At 45.1% G+C, this 13,724-nt stretch overlaps 1 protein-coding gene across 2 annotated transcripts; it reads right to left on the bottom strand.

The window, feature by feature from the left end:
- Positions 1–4,324: 4,324 nt before the first annotated feature.
- Positions 4,325–12,987, bottom strand: CD8B (CD8 subunit beta). Of its 2 annotated transcripts, none has more exons than XM_066185370.1 (5): positions 12,838–12,987; positions 10,107–10,451; positions 8,160–8,255; positions 7,450–7,539; positions 4,325–7,341 (listed from the first exon to the last, which is right to left on the bottom strand). In XM_066185370.1, exons 1-5 carry the CDS (start codon positions 12,881–12,883, stop codon positions 7,301–7,303), a joined length of 618 nt encoding a protein of 205 aa, XP_066041467.1. In that variant the 5' UTR covers positions 12,884–12,987; the 3' UTR covers positions 4,325–7,300. The 2 variants fall into 2 exon arrangements, with proteins under 2 accessions (XP_066041467.1, XP_066041466.1); XM_066185369.1 differs by lacking the exon at positions 12,838–12,987 and adding an exon at positions 12,347–12,495.
- Positions 12,988–13,724: the final 737 nt, after the last annotated feature.

The following is a 13,724-nucleotide window of genomic DNA, read 5'->3' on the forward strand; positions in this document are numbered from 1 at the left end:
GACAAATCCTTGGAAGAGAGGTTCATTGTAGGTTACTCAATAGACAGCAACAGGCTCAGGAAATCTATTCAGTTAAAAACAGACTGATTATTAAGGGAGAGTGTCATATATGATTTTCTTGTCATTATTACTTAGCCATCTGCTCACAGCCAGTGTTGGAGACAGGATAGTCATCTGGATGAATCGTTGCTTTGAATCAAACCAGTCATTATTATATTCTTAAATGTGAGATCTCATTACAATATGTCATTTTAAGGAAGCTATTTGTTACAAAAATCCACATCCATTTCCTCTGAAACACTATTAATTTTCCAATTATCTCATTCTTTAATGCTGGACACTTTAATCTTCCTTAGCTGTTCACCCTGCACAAGGACATTTATCCCAAAAACAGCTCCTGTGGTTTTTCACAGGAGAACATTTATCCCTCTTGGAAAAGGGACAATGGCCAGGAAAGATGTTTGACTCTGGGCAACTAACTCAGTTTGTGTTCCAGCTTTAGGAAAGCAAGTGATCCAGGTTTGAGGACCAGGAGAATTTGTAGAGAGTCAGCTACCTTCCTCTGGCATCTCCTTGGTGATGTCACCTCGGGCTCTGCACAGTGGGATGTGACCCATATTTGTAATTGTATCAAACTGGCTATGGCAGTGATGGGTGTCAGATTAAAATGAAAGGACCTGAGGAAAGGCATCTATTTCAGTAATGGCTGTTCCACCAGTGCTCTGACTCATTTCCTCCTGCATCCAGATGACTTGAGACACGTATTTTAATAACAGGAATGTCATTTGCAGCTCATTTCTCAGGGCAGGAATATACAATCCCAGCCCCCAGGAATATTTTGTGTATTTTTTTTTAAGTGACTGATAGAAAATATCCCAACTTGAATTTTGCATTCAGCATTGATGTTAAGAAATAATGTTTTGAAGCCCTGTAGATGGGCATCAGTGCAGGACAACACCTCTCCCTAAGACATCAATCAGTGAGGTTACCTCATGCTTGTGCTGGATGATTGCACTTGGACTTTGTTGAAGAATGGCATCAGCTCTTCTGTGACCCTGCCTGTAAACCAGAAGTCCCCAGAGCTCAGCATCTCATCCCTGCTGTGCCTGAAGAGGGGTCAGATATTGGTAGGACAAGGGATTGAGGTTGAGCCAAGGGAGGTTCAGCTGGATATTAGGAAAAATTTCTTCACTGAAGGAGTGGCTAAGAACTGGAAGAGGCTGCCCAGGGCAATGGTGGAGTCACCATCAGTGGTAGTGCTCAAAAAACAAACAGACATTGCACTTTGGCATTGAGGTATTGGGTCAAAGGTTGGACTTGATGGTCTTGGAGGTCATTTCCGACCTAAATGATTCTCTGGTTCTGTGCTGTGGTGGCACTCAGCTGCCACAGCCAGCACCCAGCTCCTCTGGGGATGCTGTGCCTGTCCCCAGAGGCAGCTGCCCAGAGCAAGGATGGTTTTGTGCTGCACGTCGTGCTGCCTGCACAGCCCACAGCCCCAGCTCTCCCTGCTGGGAGGGCGCAGCAGGATGTGTGGTGGGTGAGATCACACACACAGCTCAGGGACAGAGATGTCTCTGAAGCCACAGCTCTCCTCCCTGCTGAGCCATGTGGGGAGGGAGGGTGGTTGCACACCAGATTTTGGTGCCCGACCTCCTGGCTGGATGTTTTAACCCCCAGCAGAGAAGAGGAACAGAAAACCCAGCGTGGCTTGCAGCTGGGGCAGGGTAAGGCGGGCTCCTCCGAGCTCAGAGCATGGAGGGGTGGGACGGGACAAGGGCTGGCCAGGCAGGATGCCCATGGTGGTTGGCACCTGCCTGTGGGCTCAGCACAGAACCACAGAGTTGTTTGGGCTGGAGAAGAACTTTAAGATCATCGGGTCTAACCCTTCACCCAGCACTGCCAAGGCCGCCTGTAAAGCATGTCCTCAAGTGGCACATCTACATGTCTTTTAAACCCCTCCAGGGATGGGGACTCCACCACTGCCCTGGACGGCCTGTGCCAGTGCCTGACAACCCTTTCAGAGAAGAAATTTTTCCTAATATCTAATCTAAAACTCCCCTGGCACAACTTCAGGCCATGTCCTCTTGTCCTGACTTTTCTTTGGAGGTGTCCATTGCTCCCAAGGCTCTGCAGAGGGAATTCCAGAATTTTTTGGTGTTTCCCAGCAAAGCTCAAGCCCTTGAAAAAATCAGTATTGCAAAACTTCTCCAAGTTTCTCCAGGGTCAAGTTTTTTGCTGCCTGATGCCAAGGCTCAGTCCAGGACAAGACAAAACTTAGTCCTGACTCATTGCTGAGGCCCAAAAAAGCCAAGGAGACAAACTCAGAGGTGCCTGAGCGCTCTCTCCAACCCAAGGAGTTTTTGGGAGAGGATGGAGAAGGCTTTGCCATCTGAGCAAGTTTCCTTTGCTTATTGACTTCCAGCTGAGTGATTTGTCTTAGGGGTTTGGAGGTTTCATATTAAATGAACTAAATAATTCTGCTGTGTGAGATCCCTGTTGCAGCAGCACTTATGTATGTTGTACCCGGCAGATAAAATATTCTGGGAATTTATTTTAGTGTTTAATTTAATTAATTATTTAATTTTTCGTTTTTAAAATGAAAATTTAAATTTTAAATTTTTCATTTTTTCATTTAATAACTAGACCAGAAAGTGTGAATAGCAATAATTATACTCTCTCTCTTAAAAGTGTGATGCAGCCCCCTTTCATGCTCATGTGTATCTTAAAGGCTAAGTGAGAAGCTGAACTTTAGGAGAAAAGCACAAATGCCTGAGGGAGGAATGTTAAGGCTTCTGTCATCTTGCAAACATTTAAAGCATGAGTGAGTTTTGCTTCATGTGAAAGAACCACTGGAGTTTGAACTCAAATTAACCTTTCTCATAGCGAGGCAGTAGAGGAGCAAAATACACACCTTACAAAATTTTTTTTGGCTTGGTCCAGTATGTGTTCCACTTAAATGAATGCTGGAATTGTTTATAATCCCACAGAAGCTGGTGGAATAACAAGTATTTGTTTATAATCCCACAGAAACTGCAGATCTCACCCTGAGTGCACTGATCATAGGTATACTGATATACACAAGTACTTGTTATTTCAACAAATAATATATACTTTAATATCCCGAAATTATATTAAACAATAATTAGAATAATATATTTTAAAAAAACAATTCCTTGTTTATACAAAACAGAAATTTAACATATTGTTATTTTGGCTTATTGAATGAAATGCAGTAAAGTCCAGAGAAACAGGGGAAAGAAGTACTTATGCTACCTGGAGGTAGTTTTTTTATTCCTAGAGGGGTTTTTTGGGATTTCCTTGCAGTTTCTGGGACACATCTGATTTTATACAATGACAGAAAAAGACATTTAGAAATTCCCATTTAACAGATCTGACCTGAATGCTTAGAACTCCTGCTGTGAATCCATTTCTCCTGCCAGGACAAGATATTTAATAAACAGCTACAGTGCACGAAGTTGTTCTGGATGAGGATAAATCTGAAGGAATTTAAACAACATCCATGGATAATGTATCTCCTTTCTCTTTGCACAGATTTCAATTTGAATAATTTAATAGAGATGTTCAGCCTTTCTCTGTTTTTGTGCTTTACTCAGCAGTTTATGATTGAAAAATTATTTTTTATACAGTAGAAGCTTTAAACTCAGAGATAACTTTACTCTCATGTCAGTAATTTTCTTTCAGTTGAATGTTTCCAACTGCACCTGATTTGTTTTACGTTTTTGTTTCATAAAAACACAGACCATCCACATAAACATGACTGAGCAGCTTAAAACAATAAAGAAAAACTGAGCACTTCCAATACTAGAATAACAGCTGAGATACTGGCTAAAGACTGGCATTTTAAAAAAAATGCATTTATAGAATTTTAACAAAACCATGAAGGCTATTTTCTGCAATGCCTGAAGTACCTGTTTCTGCTCTGTATCTACATCCTTTGAATATTTTAATGCTTTCAAGATCTGCACTGTTCATTGAGAGAATAACTGGATTATATTTTTATAATATAGATTATGTATTCTATATATTCTTTGTATATAGTCAATATATTCTATATAGAATATGTTCTATAACATGTTCTATGTCAAATAGATATAGAAGTACTATAAAATATAAAAGAAATAATAGTAATAAAAATCAGACTATTGCACCATGTAATTTTTTATCTCTTTTACAATTCCTTTCCCAATGATTTGTGGAGATGAGCACAACATAGGTGAGGTTTTGTTCATGAACCATACATCAGCAAAACCCTCCTTGTCCTTTTGTCTTAGTCCAAATTTTGTGGTGTCTCCTTCTGTCATTTAAGAGGAAATAGTTTATTTACATTTGAAGCAAGGCATTTGGGCTATATATATAAAATCCTGTTATTTTTCCTTCTAGGTATGGCTGTTCCTTGCTGCAGGAAGGATGGTGATAGTGGGAGACAGGAGAAGGTTGATCCATCATTGCAAGGAATCAAGGAATAAATTAGGGACCCTCATGTGCCAGGACATGGTGGCAGGAGCGACACTGTGATGGACAATGCTGTCACCTGTATCTCTCTCTCCTTGGATCCAGGGATCATGCTATTAGCAGAGATGCACAGAAACATTTTCCCATTAATTTTCAAGTTGGAAACCCCATGCCACGGCAGAACATGGCATCCCCGACCTTTGGCTGGCACCATCACTGTGCTCTCAGAAAAGAATTTGCAGATATCAGGGAACTGGGATTATTTTCTCAGCCTCTTTTCATTAGTGTTTCTGTTTTGCACTTATTCATGCTCTGGGGGGGGGGGGAAGTCTATGAAATGGGAATCTATTTTTATCCATCAGCACACAATTGTAAAATCTGCTGCTAAAATCTCTCCCAGTTTTACTGTCTAAAACACTGTATTAATAATTATAGAAATTACTATTATTTTTTTTATGATTTCTACTGGTAAACTGCGCAAACCTGTGTTTCAACAGGCCAGACAACATCTTTGGCTGCCTCTGTCCTCTCCTCTTTTCACTGCATACAGGTGATGTAGAGTCTGTGTGGGTTTTGGTTTTGCTTGGGTTTTTTTTTTTTTTTTTTTTTTTTTTTTAAATTTGTTTTTTCCAAATACAAAGGAAAAGCAAAGACTAATTGGGGAATTCGGACATTGAGCAAATTCTTTGCTGTGGGTGAGCAGAGAGCCGAGGGGGTAAATCCCTATCCTTTGTGCTCGTGTTATTGTAGTTGGGAACCAAGTGACTGAAGTCAATCAAGACAAGGTGGTGCTTTCCTGGGGAGGGGTCTCAGTGAAGGTCAGACACTGTGAGGATGTCCTGAGTGTAGAGAAGAAGGAAGAGGAGTGGGCTGGGCAGGGTTATCTCTGAGGCTGCTCACCTTCCTGTGGGAGAGGAGGGTTGAGCTGTGCAGTCTGTGTTTGCTGCCCAGCCCCAGCCCTGGCTGCTTGGCCATGGGAGGTCATCTCCTGTGCTGGCTGGGAGGTGGGAGAGCTGAACAAGGTGTGGACATTAGGTCAAGACACCTCAAGTGTGAGAAAGGGAGCTGGGATTTCAAAAGCAGCTGCAGAAAGAGGGAAAGCCCCTGTTTTTTAAAGAATAAACCTTTGCCCATGAGAAGTTTCAAAGGGGTTTTCTTACAGCTGTCCTGAAAAATGTACATAGCATAAAAACCATCTGCTTTTGGGGCAAAGCTCTGCTCACTACTTGCAGAGTAGGAAAATGATGGTTTCAGTTAATCTGAGCTCTCACAGAGGATAAATTGTGATGGATGGAAATCAGAGGTGCTCAGAGTCTCCTCCCTGCTGCACCTGTGGTGGGATGGGGTCTCAAGCCAGTGTCCCCACAGTCATCAGCTGGGTGGCCTGAGAGCTTGGGTGAGTGTCCCAGCCTGGGAAAGCTGGCTCAGCATGATCCACTGCCAGCTTTATCCACTGCATCATTTAGGGGAAGCACCAACAGCTGGGCTTGAGACCAAGCTCTACAGAAAAATCAGTATTAAAGTGGAAAACAGCAGCACACTGCAGCCGGGAGGGGAGGGAGGGGAAGGCCAGTGATGCTGCTCTGCCACTGTGATGCTGGTGGTGCTTTACACCCACGAGCTCATCCCAAGATTGTGTTAGCCCCAACCCTGGGGACTCTGGACCACCCTCCCCTTGCCCTCACTGTAGCTGACACAGTGCTGGTGCCTGCGTGTGAGCAGATGTGGGGCTGGGGGCGCATCTGAGAGCGAGTGCTTGCTGCCTGTGCTCAGCAGGATGCCAAATTTCCAGCCCCAGCTCTGCCTTGGCACCCCGGGCAGCAGCTGAGCCTTGTTACCACCCCTGGGGAAACCTTGCCTGCTTCTGGCATCACTCAAGGCTCAGCACACGTGGGCATCGTTCAGGGCTCAGCATGCAGGGATGTCACACAGGATTCAGGACACAGGTGTCACTTGGGGCTCAGCACACCCAGGCATCACTCAGGCCAGTTCCTACTGGCCATGCTGTGATGCTGGGCTCAGGGCCAGCCCCCGGGGCCCCTCTGTTTTCTCTCAGAGGTGGTGTTGACCTTCAGGCTGTGCCAAGCGTTTGGCCTTGTGTGCATGGCTTTGTCTGGTTTTCCTCTCCCACTCCTGGCTGTTTGCAGTGTCCCATGGGAGAAGACACCCTCCCAGATCTGCTCACCCCTGGAGTTTTTGCTCTGCTTTAACTCTTTCTTGGTTGGAGGCCATGGTTCCTTGCTTGCCAGACAACCGTGTCCCTCACAGACCAGGACCAAAGGACACCAGCCTGCAGAACAAAATAACTGAGTGATACATTCACTTTTGGTATTGAATAAACCTGCACAGGGTCTTTACAAGTTGCCTCTGCCCCATCCCTGCTGGTTGCTCTCAAAGAGTTTTTTACCGAATTTTTATCCACAAGTATTAACAGGAACAGAAAAAGTCCCTTTGTGCTGTCCTACAGATCAACACAGAGGAGACCCAAGGAGCTCACAGCTTACCAGCCCATCTGAATCCCTTTGGTACACCAGCCCCTTTTCCCCTGTGCAGAGCCAGCTGTGGTATTTGCCCCCCTCAGTGTCCTTTGAGAAGTGTTCAGGATACTGCAGAATCCAGCCTGGTCCTTTTGCCAGCTGTTGTGCCAAGGAAAATGTTGAAGTCATGGTCTGTTGCAGGAAAGAAACGTCTGTTTTGTGGTACAAGCCCACGTCTGTCCCTGCCAGGTCCTTCCAGGGTCATGTCCAGGCCGTGCTCAGCCTCATGCAGGGGAGGCTCCATGGCTTCTCCCAGCCTGTCCGAGGCCAGTGGGATTTACTGGGATTTACTGCCTGTGGATGCGAAGCCACAGCCTCCGCCGCAGACCTGGGGAGAGACAGTGTCTGTCAGTCCCAGGACGCCCTCCCAGCTCACCATCCTGCTCCTGGGCTGTCCCAGAGCCTGGCACCCCTCAGGGTGCTCCAGGATACTCACGGTAGAGGCGGTGGGCAGTGGGGACCAGGCCCAGCAGCAGGAGCAGGACACCAGCGGCCAGTGGGATCCAGACCAGGGGACTGCAGGGACCTGGAGAGAGGAGAGGACTCAGCACCTGCCACCACCCTGCCCCAGCAGCTTTGGGAGATGGGGTGTGGGGCGGGGAAGGGCGAAAAGCAAGGCAGGTCCTCAGAGGAGTGGTGCAGGATGTGACCGTCACTCTGGGGTATCCTTTGAAGGATGCACTATAGAATCACAGAATCACAGAATGGGTGAAGTTGAAAGACACCACAGTGGGTCACCTGGTCCAACCTCCCTGCTCAGGCAGAGTCATCCCAGAGTACGTGGCACAGGATTGTGTCCACATGGCTTTTGCATATTTTTGACAAGGGAGACTCCACAACCTCTCTAGGCAACCTGTTCTGGTGCTCAGTGCCCCTCACAGTAACAAAGGCATTGCAGGGAACTTCGCTTTGAGGTCTCAATAACCTAAACTGAAATACATCCTGGCCCCTGAACCTGTGGATATCCCAGGGGATCCCTTCTACAGGCAGAAGTCAGCTCCATCCAGAGCAGGGGGGGTCTATCTCCTACAGGTGACATTGTGGTGGTGGCCCCCACCCCAGGACAAGCTCCAGCTGAGCCCTGAGGACCCCGAGAGCTCAGCAAACCCCTTTTCCCAGGCAGCCTGGCCTGAGACAGTGCCATACCTCTCCTGCTGGCAGCTTTGCTTTTGGTTATCCACGGCACCGACTTTTTGGACACTGATGTCTGTGTAGTCTTTGGAGGCAGAGGCAAAGCATCAACTAGGGGATAAGGAGAAAAGAGGATGATCAGTGTGGCACTGAGTACAGCAGAGATCTCCAACAGCAGGCAAGAGGGGCTGGAAATTTTGGAGCTTGGAACAAGCCCCATCCAGTGACCCTTGCAAAGGGCTGGGCTCACTCAGAGGGGTGAGCTTGACCTGAGCCTCCTGGGGGTCACAGAATTTACCAAGAGCTTTTAAAAGTGTTAATAAAACAATGTACCACATAAAGACGGGGAGAAGCCTAACACAGGGAAAACTCCCAAGCTTGCCTGAGTGACATTTTCTGCCAAATCTCAGCAGCATTGCACAAAATCATGGGTTTCAGGAGATTTCGGTAGCACTGGAATGTTTTAAGGGATCCCTGGATCTTTTCTTTATTCACATTGCTCTAATCTTTGATCAAATTTTTATTTTTTCTGATAAAATGGGGGCAGGATTTATTATGGTGTATCTGAATTACAGTGGAACGCATTTATTTCTGAATAAAGTTGGCCAGGAAAATATGCCGGTAATTTCATTAAATAGCTGCATGTCTGACTGCTCAAACCATATTTATTCAAAATTTTAGGTGATTGAAAGCTGTTTTTTTTTTTTTTTTCTGTTTCTATCCAGGATGCAAATTCCTACAGAAACCATTCTTTGACACGAAAAGATGAGACATCAGGGCTCTGCGATTTATCTGGACAACTTCTCCCTTACATTATAATAGACTCAGGGAAAAGAAACTTAAAAACAATTTGTTTTATCATGAGAACTAAAAGGAAAAAAAAGAAAATATTCAGCAAAGCCTGAGTCCTCCCTGAGCACCTGCTGCTGTTTAGTTTTTAATTAGTGTCCTTGATCAAGTAGCACTTCAAGCCTGTTTTTTGTGCTTTGCACAGAGATAGTTGCCCAGCTGTTAAAAAACAATTCTCCTTTATCTTCAACCAGCTTTTCTCTGAGCCTGCAAGAATCCAAAAGGGATTTCTCATCCAGTTTAAGGTACAGAGTATATTTGCAAAAATACCCCAGAAAAAGTGGGACACTCGATCTGCTTCAGAGTCAGAAGCCGTAGAGGCATTTCGGTTAAATAAATTACTTGTATCTTTGTTAAATAAGTTATTTGTCTCCCTGAAAGTCTGCAAAAGATAGAGGCTGAATCCCACTTGAAATACATTAGTTTTTCTGCATCAGCTACTGCTCTGTGGTCAAAAAAGAAAATGGGCTGAAAAGAGCTTCTGTATGACCCAGATGTCTGTAAAGCCTCTCTCCTCCCATGACACCTGCAGAAAACTGTTATTTCTGTTTGGATCTCCACAGGGATAGTGGGTTGTGAGCTTTGACAAATAAATCCCATTTCAGTATTTTTTGAGAAGGGTCGTCTTGAAAGCTGCCATCAGATCCACCCCAGAGATATGGGGGGTGATGCTCTCTGGCCTTGATGCTACTCTTGTCACTTGGAATGAGGGTAAGGACGAATTATGGCATGGAAGGATCCATGAGCTGAGGAGGGCACACATCCAGCCTCTCATCCAAAGTACAGCAGGGAGCGAGAAAAACACAGGGCATGGCAATATCAGGTCTTCCCATGGAAATCCTAAGGCACTAGGACCAATGCTGTGCTCAAGGCATGCCCACAGCAGAGCAACTGCTGATGGCAAAAGGACTATCACATGAAGCTGACCTAAATTTTAGCTACTTTCTGTATTTTCCGCTCTATCTGGTCTCACATCTCTTCAGAAAAACCCCAGAACCCCAACCTTGCAACTCAAAATCGGGAAGAATCTACCAAAACTAATCACCCCTTTCCCAGGGCACTTCATCACAACCTGCTGGTGGCACATTTTGGAACCCCGAGGGTGCTGCTTACCCACTCTGAGCTGTGTCCCACTGCCCAGGAAGAGCTGGGAGGACTGGGAGACGGAGCAGTAGTAGGTGCCGCTGTCCGAGGGATGCAGGTGGCTGATGTGCAGGCTGTAGGAGCTCTGGGACCTCGCCTCATGGACACTAAACCTGTCCTGGCTCACATTTGTGCCGTAAGTGGCTTTGCCCAGTGTGTTGGAAAATACCAAGAACTCGAAATGTTGTCTCTCCTGGCTCCAGCGGTACCAGTACACCCCAGTTTGCTCCTTCTTCAGCTCACAGGGGATTTCGGTTTTATTGTTAGTTTGGACTAGAATATGCTGTGGAGTTTGGGTTAGAGTTGTATAAAAACCTAAGGAAAAAGAGAAATATACAGTTATTATTATAATTTCATTATTTTTCTTTTGTGCAAAGAACAGATTTTCTTTATGGGCTTAATAAAAATCATGTAGACACAGAGACGAGGGGGGTCACACAAGTGAAAAACAGGAGAGTTTTTTTCAGGATGCTCCCATATTCCCTCAGAGGCCTTTTTGGGTTCCCCACCTATTGTTTTGGCCAAGCCAAATTATACAGGCAGACTTTGCTGTGTTCACACTCATGGAGGGAGGAGGCTCTGCTCACACTCATGGCAGGGAGAGGGATGGAGAGACGATTTTGAGGGTGTCCCGGGGGCTGTATGTGCAGGGAAGAGCAACCCTGCCCGCTCCTGTGGCTGCCCCTCTCCTGTCCTCCTTACCTTTCTCATTTTTCAGACATTTCACCCCTTTTTCAACAAATTTTTTGTGCCTCTTAAGTGGTTTTCCAGGTTTTTCTTCTAACAGACGCAACACTGATAAACATCTCAGGGACAGAAAAAGACCAAAAAATATGCAAACAACTCAAAATGAGCCAATTTGATATTAATAACATTTTATGATTAATAAATTATTGTAATTATTATTTATTGTTGTCATTATTAAAATATTATTGTAATTATTGAAATTGCAATAATATTTTTTCAAAGGCATTTTGAGACATGGGGAAGGAGAGGGAGTGAGGGGCAGCGGTGGGGTTCAAAGCTTTAGTTTGGGCTTTGCAGCTTTTGTGGAAATTATCTAAGTCTTGATTGTCTCAGGCAGACGTGAGGGGTGTCTGTGTGAGCAAGAAAGTGTCCTTGTGGAAAGAATAACAGGTAACTTGTGATCCTTGCTGTTCAGCAAACAGTCCTGCAAAGCTGCAGATACTCTGAGACCGAGTGAAAAACAGCCCTCTGAAGATAAGGATACTCCTGTTTCCTCCGTCTCTTTCCCAGGCGTGTTTTAAAGCCCTGCAAAAAGCTCAGGAATACGTTTCTTGTCTTTTTTTTGCGTTAAAATGTTCCTTTTATTTCAAAATCCCAAAATCACTTGCAGCAGGTTTTGCAGTCTCATGCAGCCCTGCAAAGCCAGCAGTGGGGGGATAGGTTGGCATGAGCCAAAAAACCTAAAGCCATTAATGTGGCACAAGGTCCTGAAGTCTCCCATGTTCCCAATGGGACAGGCAGAGAAGAGGGCTCTGGCGACTGACAGGGGTCCAGAGCCTTCCTCTGTCCCCACACCAGTGACCCCATCACTGCCTGTGCTGCGGAATGAACATTGCAATGCCAAAATTCAAGTGCTGCGCAGCAGCTGCAGCATTTTGCCACATCCTCTGGCTCTGTGACAACATTAATGTCTCCTCATTTTTAAAATGTGTAATTTTAATGTTTTAAAGCATAATTCTGCTAAATTTTGCCCTGGAAAACACCTGTGTGGTTTTTTAGTGAAAAAAATGTGTGCGGCCATGACACAGAAGGGGCTTCAGCCATCTTCTTGAGTGCCCTGAGGTCTGTCTCTGCTGGGCACAGGAAACATGACAAACTTATCCTTGACCCGTTGGAGACACTGTTACATAAGTCAGGAGAGATAAAAAGAGATTCTGGAAGATCTAAGCTCAGTGCCAGGGGTCAAGCCAGGAATGAGTTGGGAGGAGACGGAGCAGAAAACTCATCCTCAGTCATACCTTCAACCCCAAAATATCCCTGTTCCCTTTCATAGTGTATATTCAGGGGAGCCATGGGGAACCACGGTGCTTGGCCAGACCAGCCTGCAGCACCTTAAAAATGGCCCCTTTTCCTTTTTCATGGGCAAAGCAAACTCTCATTTATTGAGGTTTTCTCAGTGGTTCCTCACCTCACAGATCTATGGGATATCAGAACCTGTAAGGCAGGATGGTTTTATAACTCACCAATTCCAGCTGTGGCCCTTGGGAAATACTCAGTCGTCGGATGATTTAGAAAATTTGATGGGATGTTTATCATCCTCATGGTACACAGGCAGTGAAGCTGCTATTAGCAGCTTCCTATGGTCCATCTCCGCTGAGGATGCAGTAAAAACTCTGTGGTGGCTATACCATTATGTATTGAAATACGAGTAGGATATAGAATAGAACAGAGTAGAATAGAATAGAACAGAATAGAATAGACTATTTCAGTTGGAAGGGACCCACAGCAACCAACCGGTCCCGCTTCCTGACCAGTTCAGGGCGGACCAAAACCTAAAGCATGTTATTAATAATAGCATGATTCAAAGTTATTTGAAATAGGTAATAATATCCTGTAGATCCATACTGTGATGGTATATTTAATCTTCCACCATCCAGCTTCTGGAGAGTGGTGGAGGAAAGGCTCCAGCAAGATTTTAGATGCCCTCAGCCCTTAAGAGACGTGTCCCTCTTACCTGGGATCTGGAGGCAGATGCAGAGATGGAGCCATGGCCGGACCATGGTGGCCGACTTGGTGACGGAGGGGTTTTGTGCCAGCTTCCCCTTTCCACTCACTGTCACCTCTTGGTGGCAGGGCTGGCTTCACCTCAGGAAGTCCTTGCCCCTCTCTGCACAGATGTCTCACCAGCAGCTGCCAAAGAGCCTCTGCCACAGCAGCACCTGGAGCTTCAGCCCAGCAGCTTCTTCTGCGCCGAGCTCCAAACCCAAGAGTGCATCAGGGCAACAGTCCTATGCTCTTCTCCAGCACTTCACAGGGTACCCTTAAATCCCCCTTAGAAAAATAAAAACAAGAAAACTCACTGATTTTTAATTATGATTTCTTCGTATTTCACCACCTGGTTATTCCTCCTTCTTTTAATCTACTTCTATCCTATCAAAAAATTACAAATGTAGGACCATGGCCATAAAGAGAAAAGCAGGAAAGCATGAATTTTGGCTGTTTTTTCCCTGTTGAAATAAAAAAGCATTCAAAACAAGGAAAAGTGCAATTTGATCTGCGTGGTTGTTTTCTTCAGCAGAATTTATAGTAGGAGATGTTTTTCTCTGGAAAATGCTGAACACCAGACCAACCCAACATAAAGCAAAGATATGAGGCATCACAGAAAGCTTTGAAATCAAGAGCAAGAAACCTCGAACGAATTTGTGGCTGAAAAACCACAAAAATGAGGAAATTCTGCTGGGGCTCCTCACCTCACAGCATGTGCTGCTTTGGTAGCTGTGACAGCATATGGCTCATAGGCAGAAATATTTAAATGATAAAATATCAGAATGACTTTGAAATGTCTGTGAGGAAGAGATTTGAAGTGCTTGGGGTTTAGGATTCAAAGACTAGCACACGAGG

This window comes from Chamaea fasciata, unplaced genomic scaffold (assembly GCF_029207755.1).
Source record: "Chamaea fasciata isolate MVZ Bird 193981 ecotype frontalis unplaced genomic scaffold, bChaFas1.0.hap1 SCAF_6, whole genome shotgun sequence".
Classification (NCBI taxonomy): Eukaryota; Metazoa; Chordata; class Aves; order Passeriformes; family Sylviidae; genus Chamaea; species Chamaea fasciata.